This window comes from Aricia agestis, chromosome 9, assembly GCF_905147365.1.
Source record: "Aricia agestis chromosome 9, ilAriAges1.1, whole genome shotgun sequence".
NCBI lineage: Eukaryota > Metazoa > Arthropoda > Insecta > Lepidoptera > Lycaenidae > Aricia > Aricia agestis.
Window position 1 is genome coordinate 14261251 of NC_056414.1, and position 19392 is coordinate 14280642.

The 19392-nt window shown below is 37.7% G+C and overlaps 1 protein-coding gene across 2 annotated transcripts; it reads right to left on the reverse strand.

Moving 5' to 3' along the window:
• Window positions 1-904: 904 nt before the first annotated feature.
• Window positions 905-17777, reverse strand: LOC121730071 (transportin-1). 2 transcript variants are annotated; one of them, XM_042118898.1, is made up of 17 exons: window positions 17600-17777; window positions 17029-17361; window positions 16674-16889; window positions 16140-16262; window positions 14569-14664; window positions 13966-14149; window positions 12578-12792; window positions 11342-11551; window positions 9957-10268; window positions 9590-9697; window positions 8845-9018; window positions 7496-7667; window positions 6970-7065; window positions 4536-4611; window positions 3645-3819; window positions 2911-3041; window positions 905-1691 (listed from the first exon to the last, which is right to left on the reverse strand). In XM_042118898.1, exons 1-16 carry the CDS (start codon window positions 17702-17704, stop codon window positions 2934-2936), a joined length of 2703 nt encoding a protein of 900 aa, XP_041974832.1. In that variant the 5' UTR covers window positions 17705-17777; the 3' UTR covers window positions 905-1691; window positions 2911-2933. The 2 variants fall into 2 exon arrangements, with proteins under 2 accessions (XP_041974832.1, XP_041974834.1); XM_042118900.1 differs by lacking the exons at window positions 905-1691; window positions 2911-3041; window positions 4536-4611 and having other exon boundaries at window positions 3651-3819.
• Between the last annotated feature and the right edge of the window lie 1615 nt (window positions 17778-19392).

Here is a 19392-nt window from a genome sequence, read left to right on the forward strand (position 1 = left end):
TACAAGTTGCGTCCTAGGACGCGACTGTCGTGGCGTCAACGTACACGCAAGTGCGGATTGTGGATCTAATTCTAATGACGCGAAAAATCATTTCAATTAATGTGTCTGTTTGTTGATTACTGAGGTATGCCCTCATGAGAATAACACTTTAAAAATTGCATAAAACAATAACGCTCAGTACAAAGGTATGGGTAAGTTGGCACCACAAGAGTCGGTCCACGCCAGCAACTGAGCAATCATACAAAATACAACGTAAAATACTATTTGGTATATATAGAAATCTAGCTGACACAAATACAAGCGATATATCTACAACGGCATATAATCGTATATAGTCAAAGTAAACCAGTCACAAATCACAGTTGACATAAATTCTCGATTTCACAAGTCTTTTTACATTTATATAAAAAAAGTTAGCACATGTTCTTACTCGACACATACGAATAGAGACACTAGAGGAGACATAAATGCAAGGCAGTTTATTATTTGCACTTTACCGAAACTCAGGAGTCAGTCACGTTTGCATTTGAAATAAACGAAGCGCAATAAATTTAATATTTTCAGTCGACACAGAGGCGACCGCGAAAGCAATATTACGTCAATACGAGCTACGTCCTAAATATAACATGCAACAGGTTAGAGGGCCACATTCGTTTGACGAGGTGCATAAAACACGTACCTCTTTACTAATAAAAAAAACTTACCCAATAAGCTATACAGCATTTTGTCCGTATCTATTAGGCGTAGACAAGAAAGAAACATTCTACAGCGTATCAATTGAGTACATAAATATTTTTATTTCTATTAAAATGCTTACCCATTAGATACGCTATAAAATGTATTGTCCTCTTTCAATCATCTCTGCCAACATTCTAAATACTATGTCCTTATTTATAATAACATTATAAATAAGGACTTAACATTGTATAGATTTAAGTAACTTTTTTATTAATTAGTAAGGAGGTTAATAAATTTTGAAGTAGGCAAAACGCATCTACACACGACACCTGACACCGATACACTGAGGGTACAAATGTCCAGTTAAAATGTACTCGAAAAAATATAAAACATACTCATATACACTAACACTATCACTAGTTCATGCAATGTGGAACTGCGACTATCGCCGCGGGCTCTCGAACGGACACAGGTTTTTAAACATAAAATTGTGCCGAAAACTACATGAAATAAAAAATAAACGGAAACGGTCACAAGAAACGCCACAGTTATGATCTATAGATTTTGCTTCACATAATTTCAAGGTTCGAGAGCCTCATGCAGTCACTTGTTAAGTGACCACCAAACTTCTATACTTACCCGACAACACAAAGCTTTTCAAGCGTTTTCTCCACGTTAAAAGTGAACCGTTGCGATAAAATCATCAAAAAATTTACAGTCCCCGTTTAGATCCTACGTGCGAGGATACGGTGTGCGTCTACCCTAACTCGGTTCACAACCTACTACACTCGATGAGGTTAAGTGAAATAGCCGCTTTACACTAGTGAAACTTTCAGGTACGATACTGTTACGGGTTGTTTTAGGGTTGTCTATGGTGAGGCCAGTTCTTGTCTATGGTGAGGCCAGTGTTCGGTAGCTGTAGTCTGTGGTGAGGCCAGTGGACTGCAGCTGTTGGCACATCTCGGAGCGGCTCCGGCACAATGTCTCCCCGACCCGTGCTGACATTGGTTCCCCTGGAATCATCCACGGCTAGTAAGCTCGGCCACACCGGTGCGTTGCGTCTTCCAAAATGAATAATATAAGAACAATAATAAAATTACTATTATTTTCAACACGAATATTAACGCGTTTTATGCCACGTTGTATTACAGCAACTATATAATATACAATAGTTACAGCGCAGCGCTTCATTTCCCCTCTGGGTGACAACGACAACTTCCGAAAGCAACAACTTCCGAAAACGACAACTTTCTAAAATGTTTCCTGTCTGTCGTTCCGTTTGTCACAGTTATCTACTTAAAGTGAAACCAGACTAAGCGTAACTACTTACTTCTAAAATCTGTGGTAACTACACTACAACAGAGCGACGCGAAACTTAACTTTCAATAGCTTTGGAGTTATTTGTTGCGTAGTATCGCAGCCCCGTATTGACATTTACGTCATATAAAGAATATTTGGCCGTGACGTGTCGTGTCGCTACGCTGTACACACTGACCTCTATAATACACTGGACAGGCGATCGCTATCAATAAAATATTCCTATTTGAAAGTCGCCATATTGGCGCTGATTGCTATGTGAAGGCAGTAGTGAGTGTACTTGGAACTACTATTTTGCAAATGGCGGTTGTCATTTTCTATATAAATTAGTTCACAGTACGCTCATCGCGGCACTTCAATTCGGCATAAGAAATAGCTGTCATTTTGTACGGTATAGCCTGTCCAGTGTATTATAGAGGTCAGTGGCTGTATAGCTCGACAACTGACTAGGCTTTATATGAACGTGGGTGACATTGACGGGAGCGCTGCTGGTAAAGGAGAACTGTCAAACACATGTCAAAAATGACGTTTTTGTATGATAGAAGCGTTTAGTTCCGTTTCTCACCACGTTCATATAAAGCCTTGTCGAACTGTAGTGTAGTTACGAATAGTGCGGTCTGACCCTGAGGCCAGTTACAAGTCCTAAATATTTTCAGACATCTGTAGCCATGCATTTACCGATGCCAATAAAAACATACTAATATTATAAATGTAAAAGTGTGTCTGTCTGTTACCTCTTCACACACACAAACCGCTGAATCGATTTTGCTTGGAAATACTTTGAGCCCCGGAAAAGGACATAGGATAGTTTTTATCCCAGAAAAATGTACGGTTCCAGCGCGACAAACATATTTTGGTGCAACGGATTTGCGGGCGTCATCTTATATTACTACTAAAGCAAATATAGATCCTCACCAGGTAATAGTTAGCGCGACGGCCTATATCCCGCACATGGCGGCGAGGCGCGCGCTCAGCTGCTCGGGAAACTGCTCCGTGAACCGCCGCCAGTTCTCCTCGCCCACCTGATTCTTAAAACCGTGCAGGATCTAGAAACAATAATGCACATTTTAAGCCATATTAAAGGTGCGTTTCCACCGGAGCTGCCTTGCGAGGAATGTGTTTTTGAGAACCAATATAATCGTTTCATTTGCCTGACCTCGCTAAGCGCAGCGATTCTATTGGTTCTCAAAAACACATTTCTCGCAACGCATCTCCGGTGGAAACGCATCCAAGGGTCTACGATGCTCAACGATCCCTATCGGAAGCTATTAAAGAGTCGTCTAAAGATTTGACTGGAATCCTTTATCTTGGGACTAGGTATTAGGGCGCCAATTTTGCTCTGATTTTGTTCTATAAGGCCATTGCACTATCAACCACGTGTGATGTTCATTTACTGAAAATCTTAGGATCGGAAGTGGTGACCACCAACACAAAAGCAAGATAAAAGGGAAGGTGAAATGAAACTTTTGCTTACGATGCCTATTGGAGATTCGCAAACAGAGTCTAAGTTTTACTCGCTCGTTTAGATCTGGGTTATAATAGTGAAGCCTAAGTTGAATATAATTTTATCTCATTCCAAATACGAAGTTTAACTTACAGGCTTTATCTTACATCTATCATTTGGGCCTAAAACGAAAGTGATTACATACCTTAGTGAACATCTCCTTCAGGTCGTCCTTAGGGTGCGACCACGATGCGACCGCGTCGCAGAAGAACATGAAGTCCGGCACTACGCCGCCCGGGTTAACCTGGATCATCTGGCACATGCCGCGGAACGCAGAGTCCTTCTCGTCGTTATCGCGAATGTTGCGTAGCGATATACACCTGCGCACCACCACAATGTACTACATGACACTTCCCCGCTAGTGCGAGCTGTTGCACCGCGTCTGATACGATCCCGACACGATATATAAATCGGATGAAAAAAGTCGGATCGTGTCTCGGGCGCGGATCGGACGTAGTTCAAAATGCTCTAGTAGCTGAACACTCTACAAGCTATGCGATAGGATGCGATTAAATTCGTCTCATAGATAAGGAAGCAAATAATAATTACCAAATAATTTAAGGTAAAATGTATGGTTAGAGTGAACGTATTAGGACATACGGGGACACATCGTATATGAACACAGATATCGGACTCTGAACTGGGGACAAATATTTTTTATTTATCAAATAATATTTTAATACTAGTATAATATAAAGTTTGCGTGTACGTTTCATATGCATGTGACACTATAGTAACATATTATAATATTTGTTCGTCAGTTCGGGTGAGATATAATAAATAATAATTAGCTTGTATATATATTCGGAAAGCGGATGGTGTTCACACACTGGCTGGACACGGCACTGGCTGCGGCGAGCGCGACCCCGCGACCCACGTCGGCGTAACAAAACAAATATAAAACAAAACAACTCATCGAATAAAACATATCAAGCTTTAACAAACACCATCCACGATCGAAATAATACCGACAAATTATTTATCAAAAATTAATAGTAATAATATAAATTAATAATAAAAAAAATTGACTACAGACCACTGCCGTACAAATTGATGTAAAACGGGTGCGACGTCGTGGGGGCACACATAACCTAGCCGACCGATAGTAATCGCTACGCCACGACATACCGAGAACAAAACCAAGAAAACAAATCAACAAACCATCCAAAACATACTTAATACATAATCAACAGCGGCGAATAGTGTCACCGAGAGAGAAGTGAACTCCTACGCGCTAGCGACCGCGCGCGGCCCGGCAGACCTACTCGTACCCGGAATTATCTAAAGGCCTTATCCTCGTATCTCAAATCTCGGTTCGATTACGTACTGGGGCTCAACTCTCATACCTCAAATTAGGGATTGTAAGGCTGTCGCGCTCGTGCGCGCTGGATATCGTGCGAGTGCGAACGAGACAGGCTTACGATCGAATCTAAGGTACGACTATAGCTCCCAGGACAGTCTTAAAATCGATATTCCAGTTACAAAAATTGAGCTTCTGACTGAATACAGTATACATCGGTCTTTAAAGAGATATGTTTCGTTCGTATCGGATTTGTAGAGCGCCATCTCTTACAAACGTGTTGAGAGATGGAGCTCTACAAAGATGGGCTTGATTACACCTACCGAGTAGACAGGCAAGATAGTGCTCTCGGCCAAGCTCTCGACATGTTTATTATGGATGTGCTCAGCCGAGGGCACTGTCTCGTTAGCCTACTCGGTAACCATATCTTTCCTAAAGCCGAAGTACTACATATTTCTTTCGGTTAGAATGATGTAGATTTTATAAAGCTGAACTACATATGCCAATATCATTGTTTTACTAGTGGAAAAATACCTCGCGCAACCAGTTTCGCGTTCGGCGAAATATAAGTAGTGAATAGACAATAGATATGGATACTATAAAACTATTTAGGTGACATGATGGGCGTGATCTTGCGTATTTTTAGTACGGTAAAATATATTATTACAATATAATATTATCATAGAAAGTTTCCAGACAATTGGTAATGTGAATTGTGAATGTGTAAAATTTGTGTTGAAAAGCAACAATAAAATATAATCATAATATTACAGATAACTACAGACTTAATACACTTCTAGTTGGTTAGTAAAAAAAATTTTTCCTGTTTCATAGGGTTTTATTTTACTATCACTACAAAAAAGACAAGCGGGACATGCTATTTCTTTCAACAATCAAACAAGTCAATCTTTTTAATCTACATTGTAGATTTTAAAATTGTATATTTATACCCCTACAAAAGTTTTATTTTTGTAAACACTAGTTTCAATTTAAATTTGTATAATTCTAATCAAAGTTTGAAGACACTATTATTTTATACACCGGTCCGGTCCAGTCCGGTCTTGGAAAAGATAGAAAATCGTCCATTCTCTTATATATCTACTCTACTAGACTCATTCCTCCGCACGCGAAAATACTTATATCGCGTACCCATGAAAATGAGATAGCAATATATTCGTGGGCGAATGAAGGAGACAAGTTGTAATGGGTCAATGATCTAGTTTCTACTTTCTCCACTGGATACACATTTTTTCTACTGGCCTACACATTTTTTAGGGTCCTGTACCCAAAGGGTAAAAATGGGACCCTATTACTGAGACTTCGATGTCTGTCCGTCTGTCTGTCTCCAGGCTGTAGCTCAAGAACTGCTGTAGGTAGACTTCTGTCACAGATTGTATATTTCTGTTTCCGCTATAACAAATACTAAAAACAAAACAAAATGAATATTTAAGAGGGGCTCCCATACAACAAAAACGTGATTTTTTTGGCCTTTTTTGCTCGATATCAATAATGGTAACAAGGAGGCACGTGAAATTTTCACAAAATTCTTAATAATGTGTACTTTAATAATTAATAATAAAATAAAAAAAATATTTAAGGGGGCTCCAACACAATTTTTGGACTATTTTTGCCCTATAACGGCACGGAAAACTTCGTGCGCGAGTCCAATTCGCACTTGGCCGATTATTACAACATTGCATTGCTATATGTCGTTACAAGGATATTGACAAATGCAGTCAGCGGTAGCTCGGGCGTAGTAACTCCGGGCCGCCTGCGGTCGGCACACACTCGCTATGGGTACTACTCATATTTACACCTCAGATAAAATAAATTAAAATATGCACTTCACTATCCCATTGCTAGCATCTCAAAAATTAAATTTAAGCTGAAAAATTTTAGGTATTAATATAATATCTCTACAAAAAACATCTGGATACATTTAACGACATTAGAAATTAGTAAACATTCAGGTGATACATATGTTCAGTTAATATAATATGTAAACATTATAATATAAAATAAATGATGAACGTTTATGATAAATCAATATAAAGCGGTGAAAAAAGTTTCATACGTCTCTGTAACATGACTGCCACCAAAAGTAGTTCACAGAATATTCTAGCAACTTGTAGTTTTAACTTAAGTCAATGTGTTCGCTTCGGTCACTTACCTGTGTTTTCGAGTAGTGTCTTAGGTGTGTTGTGCCTGTTGATGATGTCTACGAGATGGTTCAGCACTAGAGGTACATATTTTGATGTGTCGGCTCCTACAAGTAGACATTACGATTATAATAAAGTTACAAACAGTAACATTGCCTATTAAAAGTTTTTGGCTGATAATAATTAAATAAATCTCATACAAAAAAATACAATTAGGGCGAGACGCGTCCCATCAGTTACGTTATAGAATAGAGCGAGATGCAACATAATGCATTACCATTTCACTTGCAAGACACTTTCAGTATTCGTAAATCTTTTTCTTAGTCGCAGCGTTGGTATGCTAACAGCTATAAGCCCGGGCTCGCACCAGCGGCCAAGCCGCGGCGGCCATCGAGATAGATACCTTAGTATGAAACCGCCATAGACGACGCGCACCTGGCCGCACGCTGTCAAGCGGCCACACCATACTTTCGATGGCCGCTAGTGCGCGCCCGGGCTTAGGATTACTTTTAAAACTACTTTTAAAAGTATACTTACCTAGTTTTATACTAATCTCGCCGATAGCCCACGTGGCGTTGTTGCACACAGATATCAGTTCCGGGTTGAGGTTCATGCCGAGTATGGGTAGGAACTCAGGAATATATGGTAGCACATGTTGGAAACACGCCTTCGTCAAGTCTCCTAATAACGCAAATGATGATTGCCGCACCTGAAAAAGTTGAGTTGCGTACATAGATGTGTCGGTACCCACAATTCGCCTAACATTCCTGCATCGCGCTATCGAAGTTTTCTAAGTGCATCGGTATATATGTAGTAGGATGATTTGATAAATCGGATTATCGCGAAAATTCTAGGGACTTCGCGAAAACACGGATAATTAGACAATACATTGTTCAACCTTACTGACAAAAGGTCGTGTATTCGGGAAAACGCGAGTCGCCTTAGTAAGATTGCTAAATGAATCGTTAGTTATTACTTATTATCGAAAAAATCACTGATTGGTCGGTTTAAGCGCCCCACAACAACATCTTCTCTGATTGGTTGAAGACTTGACGTTTTAAATGTCAATTCATTGTCACGCGTTGTTTTTTTTGTGGTCGTTTTTGTAAGCGAGCTAGCAATTTTTGATATTTTTAATGTGTTTAAAATTGCAGTTGGACTTGAAAAATAGTGCGAAAAGTGTGTCTGTAAATACAAAATGACTGATGCATACGTGAAATTAGTTCTGAAAGTCCAACAGATCCAGAAACTAATTCTAAGGTTATGGTTGAGGTAAGAAAAAGGGTAATTAAAAAGTAAAGTTCCTATGAAGAGGCATTGTCACTTCTTAGTTCTTACTAAAAAGATAGTAACCAATCAGAATAAGAGTTGGCCAGTAAGCAAAAATCAAGCCAATCCGCGTTAAGAATGTGCAATGTTACTAAGGCAACTCGCGTTTTCGCAAAAAACCTAACTTTTTTTAGAAAAATTGAAAAATATAAACAGCATTATCTAATTATCCGTGTTTTCGCGATGTCCCTAGAATTTTCGCGATAATCCGATTTATCAAATCATCCTACGACATATATACGTCAGCTGAAATGTATCACGTGGCTCCGGCCTGATCGAGCATAACACCTTGCTCGGTCGGAAGATCTTCCTTTGTGGCCACCACACAATATTACCACATAGAAATTACAATTACAATTAAATGTGACTTGCAGGGCAAATGCATTACAAATTCTATTTAGTTTACGATTAAAATCACATATGGGTAACATATTAATAAATTGTCAGCAAAACATCATATCTACTAAGAGACAAAGAGAATAAAAAGAATCAAACATTAATGAAATGTTTTGCCTCAGATAATAAAAGATAACAATAAAAAAACGAGCTTAACTTACCTCTGGCATTGGATCCTGCATGCACTGGTAGAGTAGCTGCATCAAGTTGGAATTGAGCACCAAGTGGTTGATGTGTCCGTCCAATCCCTCCGCCAGTCCGCTCAGCAAGTCCAGCGCCACTATCATAAAGTCTTTGTCCGGTGCCTCAAACTGCTCAGGACTTTGACTGTTTGCCTGTTAGGAGGATATCATGAAATATATTGAATGATACTTTAAACATAAAAGACATAGGGCCTGTTTCACTACTTCCTGATAAGTGCCAAATAGGCTATCCACCACTACTTGACAGATGAAGTATGGAGAATCTGTCAAAAAAGCTGTGAATAGCCTAATCGGCACTTTATCAGAAAGTGGTGAAACAGGCCCTTACAGGCTTACGATACAAGTATATTGTAGCGCGTTAGAAATCGGAACCAATACCGTCATAAACTTAACTCAAAAAAATTTATACAGAATATTTTTTTTCTAATATTCTCTGTATATTGGTGCTGCTGGTCCTACCACCGGTTCGGGAACCAACCCGGCGAGAAGAACCGGCGTAGGAAACTCGTAACATATTGCAAACTATCATAGACTCACCAAAGCATCCTCGTAATGATAAAGAAGTAAGCTACTCCTTACTAGCATAATAAGTATGACGTAATGTAATAATATCTATGGACGCTTCACCCCACGTCAGTCTGGCCCCATGCTAAGTACCTGAAGGACCAATGAATATACACAAATAAAATAATATGTCACTTACGATGTTTTGATTGAGTGTCTGTTCTATAAGTGAGACACATCTCCTGAACACAGGTTCACAGTAGGGTAGGAAGCCGGACTGCAGCGCTGTGGCGACTGATGACAAACACTAAAACAAAGAAGATATCTATGTATTAGGGTGATAAGACTTTATTACATAATTGTTTAATGCAAGAAGTAACTAGGCTGTTACTTGCACCAATTAGTGATATTTTTATGCTGATATGCTAATCATGCCTCCACTTTCGTGTCATATATAAAGAGTGAGCGTAATAATGTTTAATATCATATTCAATTTGAACCTAAATAGTTCAAGCCTAAGCAATTTGAATACCTATAAATATACACACAAAACATTACAAACTTACCTCCAAAAGTGGAAACAGATCCTTATCCTCATCCTTCAGGATATTCCACTTAGTTATGAGCGGAGGCATCAGTAGGTCGATGTATTCCGGCTTGTTGAGATGGTGTCCCACACTATCTGCCAGCGTGCCTATAGCGTCATACAAGATCAGCAGGTTTTTGTGCTGGTATCTATTGAAGGCATACACCAGAGTCTGTAGAATATGACCGAGGTACGGTACGAGTTCGGTACACGCCTCCTCCTCGAGAGTTGCGAACGCTGAACAAGCTGCCTCCTGTACGCGCTTATTGTTGTCTAGCACTCGTTTGAGTAGCTGTAACATGAATAAATTGGGTATAAAATACGTTTGAAATAACAGTAATGAGGACACTTTATTTTGTATTTCAAGTTAAGATAGGTCACGAACCACTCATTACACACACACTGAACTCTACACATAGTCCTACTTCGTTTTATAGTTTCTTAGATCAGAGCGAGGTTAAGCTCCTTCCATGCGTTGAGCATAACGCGTCGAGCGTTACGTCTTCGGAAAGACATAACCTTATAACATTCACCCTCCCACTTCATCTCCTATCGCCGGCTCGCTAGTCGCTAGGATAAGATTTCGATTAGCGTCGTAGATTCCCACGACACGACGTCGCACTGTGAAACGACTTCACGTCGTGGTACGACACGACGTCGTATCGTGTTTTTGTGTCACGCTCCTAACACCGCTTCGACAACGTTTGCCGCGGCCCGGCGCTAGACCATCAATTGTATTGTGCAATATCACACTTTAATTTTATTGCAGTTTATTTGACAATTTGAAGGCGCGCGATGTTGAATATCAACCCTAGACGGTCAAAAATATTACGTAATACATGATATTGCGCAATGAAATTGCTCGTCTTGGGGCCCACTAACACATTAATGTGGTAAAATATGCGCATACTAATATTATAAATGCGAAAGTGTGTCTCTATATGTTACTTTTTCACGTCTAAACTGCTGGACCGTTTTTGCTGAACAGTAACAGAGGAAATTTTGGGTAAATCTGTATACTTGTACAATGAACCCAGACGGAAGTCATTTCAGAACGAAATATGCAGCGCTAAAATTAAGTGGGAATGAGAAATTTGTTGAATATTTAAGAATGACCATATTAACTTTTGAATAACATATCAAGATAGCACCTTGTTTACAAAAACAATATGTGTTCAGAAAACTTGTGCATCCGCATCCGCGGAGTTTATGTTTGGACAATTTTTGTTCGGAAGTTTCACCCAGAATAGCGCGCGGTGCACCGTTTGCGGCACCGTGTCACGGTGGCGCGGGCGGCGTCGTGCCGTAACACGGTGCCGGCGCCGCGCCGTGTGTAATGGGGACGCGGCCTATCACTTAAGTCACCTCAGTCATAACAGGTCGTAGATAGAGATCGTGCGACTGCGAGACTATCCAGTGCGAGTATCGCGACAGCGTCCAGCACGTGATGGCGCGCACCAGGGCCTTGCGCTCGCCGAGACAGCACACGAGGTATGGCACGAGGTCGGGCAGGTGCGGCACCATACCGCCCATACAACCGTCCGCCACCGCGCCGAGGGCTAGGATACCGCTCTCCTAGACACAACATAATAATGTATAATTCAGTATTTTTTTATTAATGGCTGGGGGTTCGCGAAGCTTCTGTAGGGTCGCTAGAGGTCGAGAATACTGTTTAATTTGATTAAAAAAAAAAAAACAATTAAAATTAAAAGTATTAATAATATTAAATTAAGTAGGTGAATTTTAACTATTCATAAATGTTGCGAGCCAAAATAGAAAAGGGTGGGGGCGCGAAATATTTTTTCATACGTCGCATCATAAAAAAGGTTAAAACACTGACGTGTAATTGGTAAAAAATTGCTTTTAATTATATGTATAGGCCGTGCACAAGTTTGTTATCGCTTGGCAAAAATAGATGGGCAATGCGCCATGTATGGGCATTGTCCAAAAAAATCACATGTACTTTTTTTTTTTTTTCGTTAAAATAGGGTATTTTAAGAATATAAATTAAATAATTTTGAAATTCATTGGCTAGTTTTTTTTTATAAATTTTTAAAGTTTCGCTCTGACATCATCATCAGCGGACAATTGACTCTGAGTATATTTTAAATTTCCTTTCAATCTTATTTATAATGGCTGGTTCGTCAAATGCAAGTTCTCATTATGTGAAAGCTGATACGAGAAGCTTACCAAAAGTTGAAACGTAATGTTGGTCGAATTTATTGCTAATTTAACGACATTGAAGGTCAAACAAAGGTTAAACATATTTGTTCAAAAATATAAGTAACTAATGGGTATTTTTTTCGTTTATATACAGAAAAACGATCACTGACCTTATTCCTCGAAATGTTTTTGTAATGAGCAAAATTAAAAAAAAATGGACAATCCCCATTGCCTCTAATAAAATATCTCATAGTGTGCGACTTAAAGTCGGGGCGTTTAACAATTATATTAGATGTTATTTAAAAACACGATAGAAGTTTTAATCATATCAAATGAAATGTGAATGTGACAATTTTGTCCCATAGACTTTTGTCTCTTTTCTATTCCAAATTTATGGCAACAGAGGTAAACTAATTTTAGACAAAATATTGTAATTACCTTGATGACCCAATTATCGTGGAACAGTGTCTCCTTGAGTATGGGGAAGAGTACGGGCAGGAGGTCGGCGCCGAACACGTTGGCGAGCATGTCGAGCGCCGCCGCGCTGCACTTGCGCAAGTTCCAGTCGGACAGCGAGCCGTCGTCCGCCTCGCCGCCCTCGTCGTCCGAGTCCGAGTCCCCGCCGCCCGACATGGCGCTGTCGCCGCCGTGAACTGAAACGTTGGTTTATAAGGGTAGTTTGTGAGTCATGAGTCACAGAAATTCTGCTTGGCAGAAATTCTGTTGGGATGCCAGACGAGCGCCTTTTGGCTATTTTGAAATTCTGATGTCATTCGCTATAAAATCGGAAGACACATCGTATCGTAGTCAATTAGGACAGGACACTTAACAAAAACTCCTAAACCAATTAAAATATTTAATTTGTTGGAAAAAGTACAGCGTTCTTTTACTAAAATACCCAGAAAACTGAAAAGACTGTCATATGAGGAATGTCTGGAAGCCTTGAAAATTACCACTCTTGAAACAACAGAGGGATAGAGGCGATTTAATAGAAACATATTATAAAATCCTGAACGGACATTATGACATTCAAGATATACAAAATATATTCACATTGAATGATAATAAACATTTGAGAGGCCATAACATGAAGCTCTCTGCCAGTTCCTCAAAAAACAATCCACATAAACACTTTTTGTGCAATCGAGTTGTAAGAGCGTGGAACAGCTTGCCAGAGGATGTTATAGCAGCCCAGAATGTTAATCATTTCAAGAACAGACTTGACAGATATATAAGACAGTTTATACGTGGGAGAGCCATGCTTCGGCACGAATGGGCCGGCTTGACCGGAGAAATACCACGTTCTCACAGAAAACCGTTGTGAAACAGCGCTTGTGCTGTGTTTCGCCGAGTGAGTGAGTTTACCGGAGGCCCAATTCCCTTCCCTTTACTCCCCTATTCCCTTCCTTTCCCATCCCTACCCTCCCCTATTACCCTATTCCCTCTTAAAAGGCCGGCAACGCACCTGCAGCTCTTCTGATGCTGCGAGTGTCCATGGGCGACGGAAGTTGCTTTCCATCAGGTGACCCGTTTGCTCGTTTGACACCTTCTTTCATAAAAAAAAAAATATATATATATGAAAAATCACTGTTAAAATGCACAGAGAACAATCTGATACAGGCAACATCAGTTGTGTATATAATAATAATAATAAAAAATAATAATAATAATAAAAAAAATAAAAAATATATAGTAAACCTGCTTTAGTATGGTATCTATACAAATTTTGCAATTGTTTTCTCTCTCCTAAAAATATGCTATTTATGGCTTATGTGGTGTTAGAACCTAAAGGATGATATTTCTTATGACCCAATCAATATGGTTACCATTGTGTTTGATGGTGTGCGAGCGCGGCTTGTGGAACCTCGGCCGTATGTCGGACTCGCGGTCTGGTTCCGCATCATCAGCATCATCATCCCGGTCACCCCGCAGCAGGATAACATCCATCTCCGAGTACCGCATACCCCGGACAAGGACTGGCAGCAGCGCTGGTAACCTTGGCCCCAGGACCTATAAAATATAAGATTTCTTACAACTGTAACAACCCCAAATAAAGGAGAATTTGTGTACTAACCACCTTATTTATAAAAAAAGTAAATGTTTTTATAAATAAGGTGGTTAGTACACAAATCTCCTTTACAGAACTTCTGTAGTTTGAAAATTGCAAATGTTATTATTAAGAAGAGGACAAAGATTATTGTTTATGTTTATTTCCAAGCTCAACAGTCAACATATTAGAATTGATAATGAATAAGATAAGCAGTGTTCTATCTAAAATGCTGAATACATTGTACTAATATTATAATACCTATACAAAGTTTCTAATTTGAGATAATAACTATCTGCTGTTATTATTAAAACCTTGAATATGAGAGAATGCTTAAAATTATTAAAAACAGCTAAGAATATTGACTTAACAATATACTTACATCTCTGCACACATTTTGTTCCGCTAACGACAGCCAGAATTCGCAAGCTTCCAAAGCGACACCCTCTTCAGCATCTTGAGTGCGCATTAACATGTACTAAAAAAATAGATAACCCATTAATTTAATCTTATGATTTGTGTTAACATTCAATAATAGTTTAATACATATCAATATTGTTTCATTTTAATGTAATCAAGGATGTTTTAAATTATGTTTAAATTCTATGATATCTCACATGTTTTAAGAAATGAATGACTTAAGAGCTAAAGTATTGAGCACAGATATATCTTATATATAAAATTCTCGTATCACAATGTTAGTTACTGTACTCCTTCAAATGGCTTTAATGATTTTAACCAAATTTTATATGCATATTCAGTAGGTCTGAGAATCGGCTACTGGCTACTTTTTATATTGATAAGTGCATTTGTTGAATAAATAATAGTAAATTTTATTAACTCGAGACTGACCGTGACCATTAATGTTTGTGCGACGGGATAGCGATGGACGTTGCCATGGTCACAGAATATATATTAGTAGTACCAACAGATTTCCCACTCGTGCAACCCGTTTAAAAAAATAACAACTCATGCTACGATACTATAAAGTTCAAATTCCGACCGCGCAATGCTAGGTGCCTACAATTATATTTGCCTACATGTACGCTCTCTTTCTATCGCGTAAGAGGCACCCTTTCTGACGAAATCAAGATTGTCACCTTTTAGAAAATAAAATAATCTTCTTTTAATTACTATAGCTACTAAAAGCAAACTTTTTTTTAATAATAATCAAATTTTAGTAACCCAATGTATATTTTATAATAGTTTTATATTCGATTATAGTGTAGGAGCTGGTCAGGAATTTTTTACAACTTAAACATAGTAACTTGTGTTTATTTATGTGTAGTATGCGGTTTGTTTGTAACAAATTAATTTATTTGCTATGTTTGTGTATTTTTTTTATCTTTTTTTGTATTTTAAAGTCTTAAATTACTTTATTGAAATATTTCTTTGACTTTTTTCAATTGTTCATATTTAATTCAATTTAATTCAAATATTCTTTATTGTGCACACAATACAGAGAGAATACAAACAATTTAAACAAGATTACATAGGTGTCACAATGGCGGCCTTATTACTAGGTAGCAATCTCTTCCAGGCAACCACGAGCGAAGGTGATATTGTGGAAGAGATAAGTGTGCATGTGTAGACAAAAGAATACACATATTATATTATTTATATTTATCAGATTAATAACGATTCTGTCACAGCGTTTAAATCAGTACGTAGATAATATATGCGACGAAAAAATCTTGCGCGCGCGTCACCGCTCGCTTGTGAGTCCCTTGTGATCTGCCCCTTTAAAGGGGTACTTACAGTTCGATACCTAAACACGCGAGTGGGACAGGCCTGCCATGGTGCCATAATTATTTTTTAGTCACTTCAATAAAATAATATGGGCAAAACAATGTTTGCCGGGCCAGCTAGTTTACTACAAAAACTTAAAACTACCATCACTGGAAACCTTATTTAGTAGATAAGTAACATAGACTACAATGTGAAGATACTGACCTCTATAATATTTGGTAGGTATGGTATTAGTCTGTCTAGTCTCACTTCCAACAGCAGAACGAGTGCATGACAAACATTTTTCCTCACATCAGGGTCTTCGTCAGCTGCCAGGTGAAATAGGTTCTGAAAACAACTATACTTACAAGTTTGTTCAAACTAAATAATCCAAATATAATATTTTATGGTTACTATGAGTTTCACACAGCAAGTATATAATTTCTGGCTTTAATAGAAAGCTGGCATTCATTGAGTAAATAATATGATGTTACATTGACTCTATGAATGAATACCATGGTAAATATTGGAAAAATTTGAACTTATTTATTATGGGATTCTATTGTACAAAAATTATGGTTGCAGTAAATTCTTTAATTTAAAAAATTAAAGAATTTTCAAATATAATACCAGTCTTGGTTGACAGTTGTTGATTATATTTAATATACATTAAAATAACAACCCAAGCTTGTATCCTGGTATTAAAACGGATCCACACATGAAAAAAAAACACTAAAGATCTATTTCACAACAAATTACCTCAATAAAGGAGTCTATGTGCATCATAAGTGCCTGAGATCTGCCCATGATGAAGTAGTTGACACATGCTATGGCATGACATCTTATTTTAGGTGATGAATGTCTGAAAAACTGTAGGAACTTGGGTATTAAAACATTTAATGGTCTATTTAATGCATCACTGTCAAGTAACTCGGCTGTGTCTTCGCAAATCTTCTGTAATGCTCCAAATGCTCCCTAAAACAAGTAACATAAGGTGAATACAAAATAGTACTAAATAAATTTTAAATAATGTTTTAAGTTACACTTCCATTATATAAATTAAAAAAAAAAACCCTGGAAGTAGCACTAGCAAAGAAGAATAAGTGTTATTTACCTCACAAACATTGTAATCTTGTGAATCGAGCATCTGGCACAGTGCTGGCAGCAGCTCCGGCCATGATGTTAACTCGCCTTTGCTAGCAATAGTTGTAATGATTATACCGACAGTAGCTCTTATCAGCGGAGAGGGGTCTCCTACAGCTGACAGACATTCTCTTTTGATAAACTCGGCAACCTCCGGTAGGAAGCTGTTGTACCTTGCTTTTACATTATTTTTTAATATAAGTCCACTCAAAGACCGAGTCGGCTCCTCCTCCGACACCAACTTTGTGAGGACGAAGATCAAGTAGTTGTTAAAGTCCGGGTATTTGTTAAGTTCTTCCAATTTCTGTGATTACATTGTTATGGAAATCAAAATCTGACATTACTGTCATGTCGGAAAAATCGATATCAATAAAAGCGTTATATGAAGGACTCCAAAAAAATAATATAAAAATATCCTGCCCTACTTAAAATTTGAAATAATGAAAGCACACAAACAATTTTTTTCATTTAACATTGCAATATATCTTTGAAAAAAACCACGCCGATAAAATTCATTGACGTGAAAACTTTATAAAGGATACTTGTTGGACTGCTCTTTGAGTTGCAGTATCTGGTGATTGAGACTCTTTTAAAAGTGTTAATATTTGCATCAGCCCTTCTTGTTCAGGTTTCCACTCCATTTTCATAATAATTTTAGTGATAAACGGTTTTATTTCGTTTGGACTTGATAAGTTCAACCATGCCAAAAATTGACGAATGTCGCGGGTCGTCCATAGACTACGGAGAGGTCACAGATAGCAATTGTATTATCATGGTATTATCTATGATAGATAGCACTGGCAAAGTCCAAAAAAATCACCTGCACAAATTTAGCACCCCATCGAAAGATTTTTGAAATCAAAATGACCTTAATCGATAGGTCTACGTTAGGTCTGTATAGGTCCACCATAATTTTCGTTAGGTCCCCTATAGTTTTTAAATGGTTTTTTAAATATTTTTTTAAATTTTGCAAAAAAAAAGGTATCTTAGCACCTCATCTTTAAACCGAAACTGATGATTTTTTATATTTTTGCATTATTTATCGTTAGGTCTGTATAGGTCCACAAAATTTTTGTCAGGTCCCTTATAGTTTTTTAATAAATAATTTTTTAAATTTTGCAAAAAAATTTGCATTAAAGCATCTAATCTATACCGAAACTGATGAATTTTTATATTTTTTTGCTTTCTTTATCGTTAGGTCTGTATAGGTCCACAATAATTTTTGTTAGGTCGCCTATAGTTTATAATAAATATATTTTTTTAAATTTTGCAAAAAAAAAAACGAATTAGCAGAATATAGTGCCAAGAAAAAAAACAATAGATTTATGTTGTTAAAGTAGTCAAAAAGGTCATTTTTCCGAAAACATTTTCTCTTTTTATTTACCAAAGCTGCGTGAGCTACGAATAATAAAAACGAAGGAATTGTAACTCCCATACTATTACCGTTTTAAATTTGGTTCCTTTTGATCTGTCATGTTATGTAACGTCAGCCTAGTACCGCTCAAGGTCACCTTAATATTTCAAATGTATTGAAATGTGTAGGTACCTAAGAGTTAAGACTGGGTTGCACCAGAGGCGTGGGTAAAGTTAAAGTTAAATTTATGGTTATAGTTAAGTTAAATTTAACTTTAACTTTACCCTTAACTTTGCCCGGAGAAATTGACAGATGACAGCTGATCCAACAAGGTTATACATGCGCGTGGGCGGGGGCGCTGCTGGTAAAGGAGAACTGTCAAAAGTTTTTGTATGATGACCATAGATTAAGTATTATAGTATAGATATAGTCTTAGCCCGTCATTGCGTGGCCATTTTGTGCTTATTTTCATACAAGTAGTGTGTGTTTATTTTCTTGAATATTTCTATTTGTCGATTATTCCGAAGCACTTTATGATACAGGAAAGAAAGTCAATTAGTTCATGATATCGATTTACATTCAAGTGATGAGAATCCGTAAACACACGTAAAAAGCTATGCAATTTTTATAGCCAAATTATTAATTGATGTGACATTTATAGCCCTAATGCCTTATATAGCACGAATAAGGGATTAATAAACTTATAAATTATCTTTTTAGCTTACGAAAATACCGATTGAAAAGCCCAAAAAACGTTGTTCAAAACTTACGTATTTAATGTTAAATGCACGTGTTTGAGGCATTCTTTGGCCATTCTTATGATTTATTATTTAGCGAAACCACAAAACTCAATAATATCTAGCATTAAATGTTCTCTAAAAACCTTTATTAACACTTTTATTACATGAAATATGCCGACCGACTCCTTTGTTATGTCCTAGTAAGTAGGACATAACATTACACGCTTTTGACGCTTATACA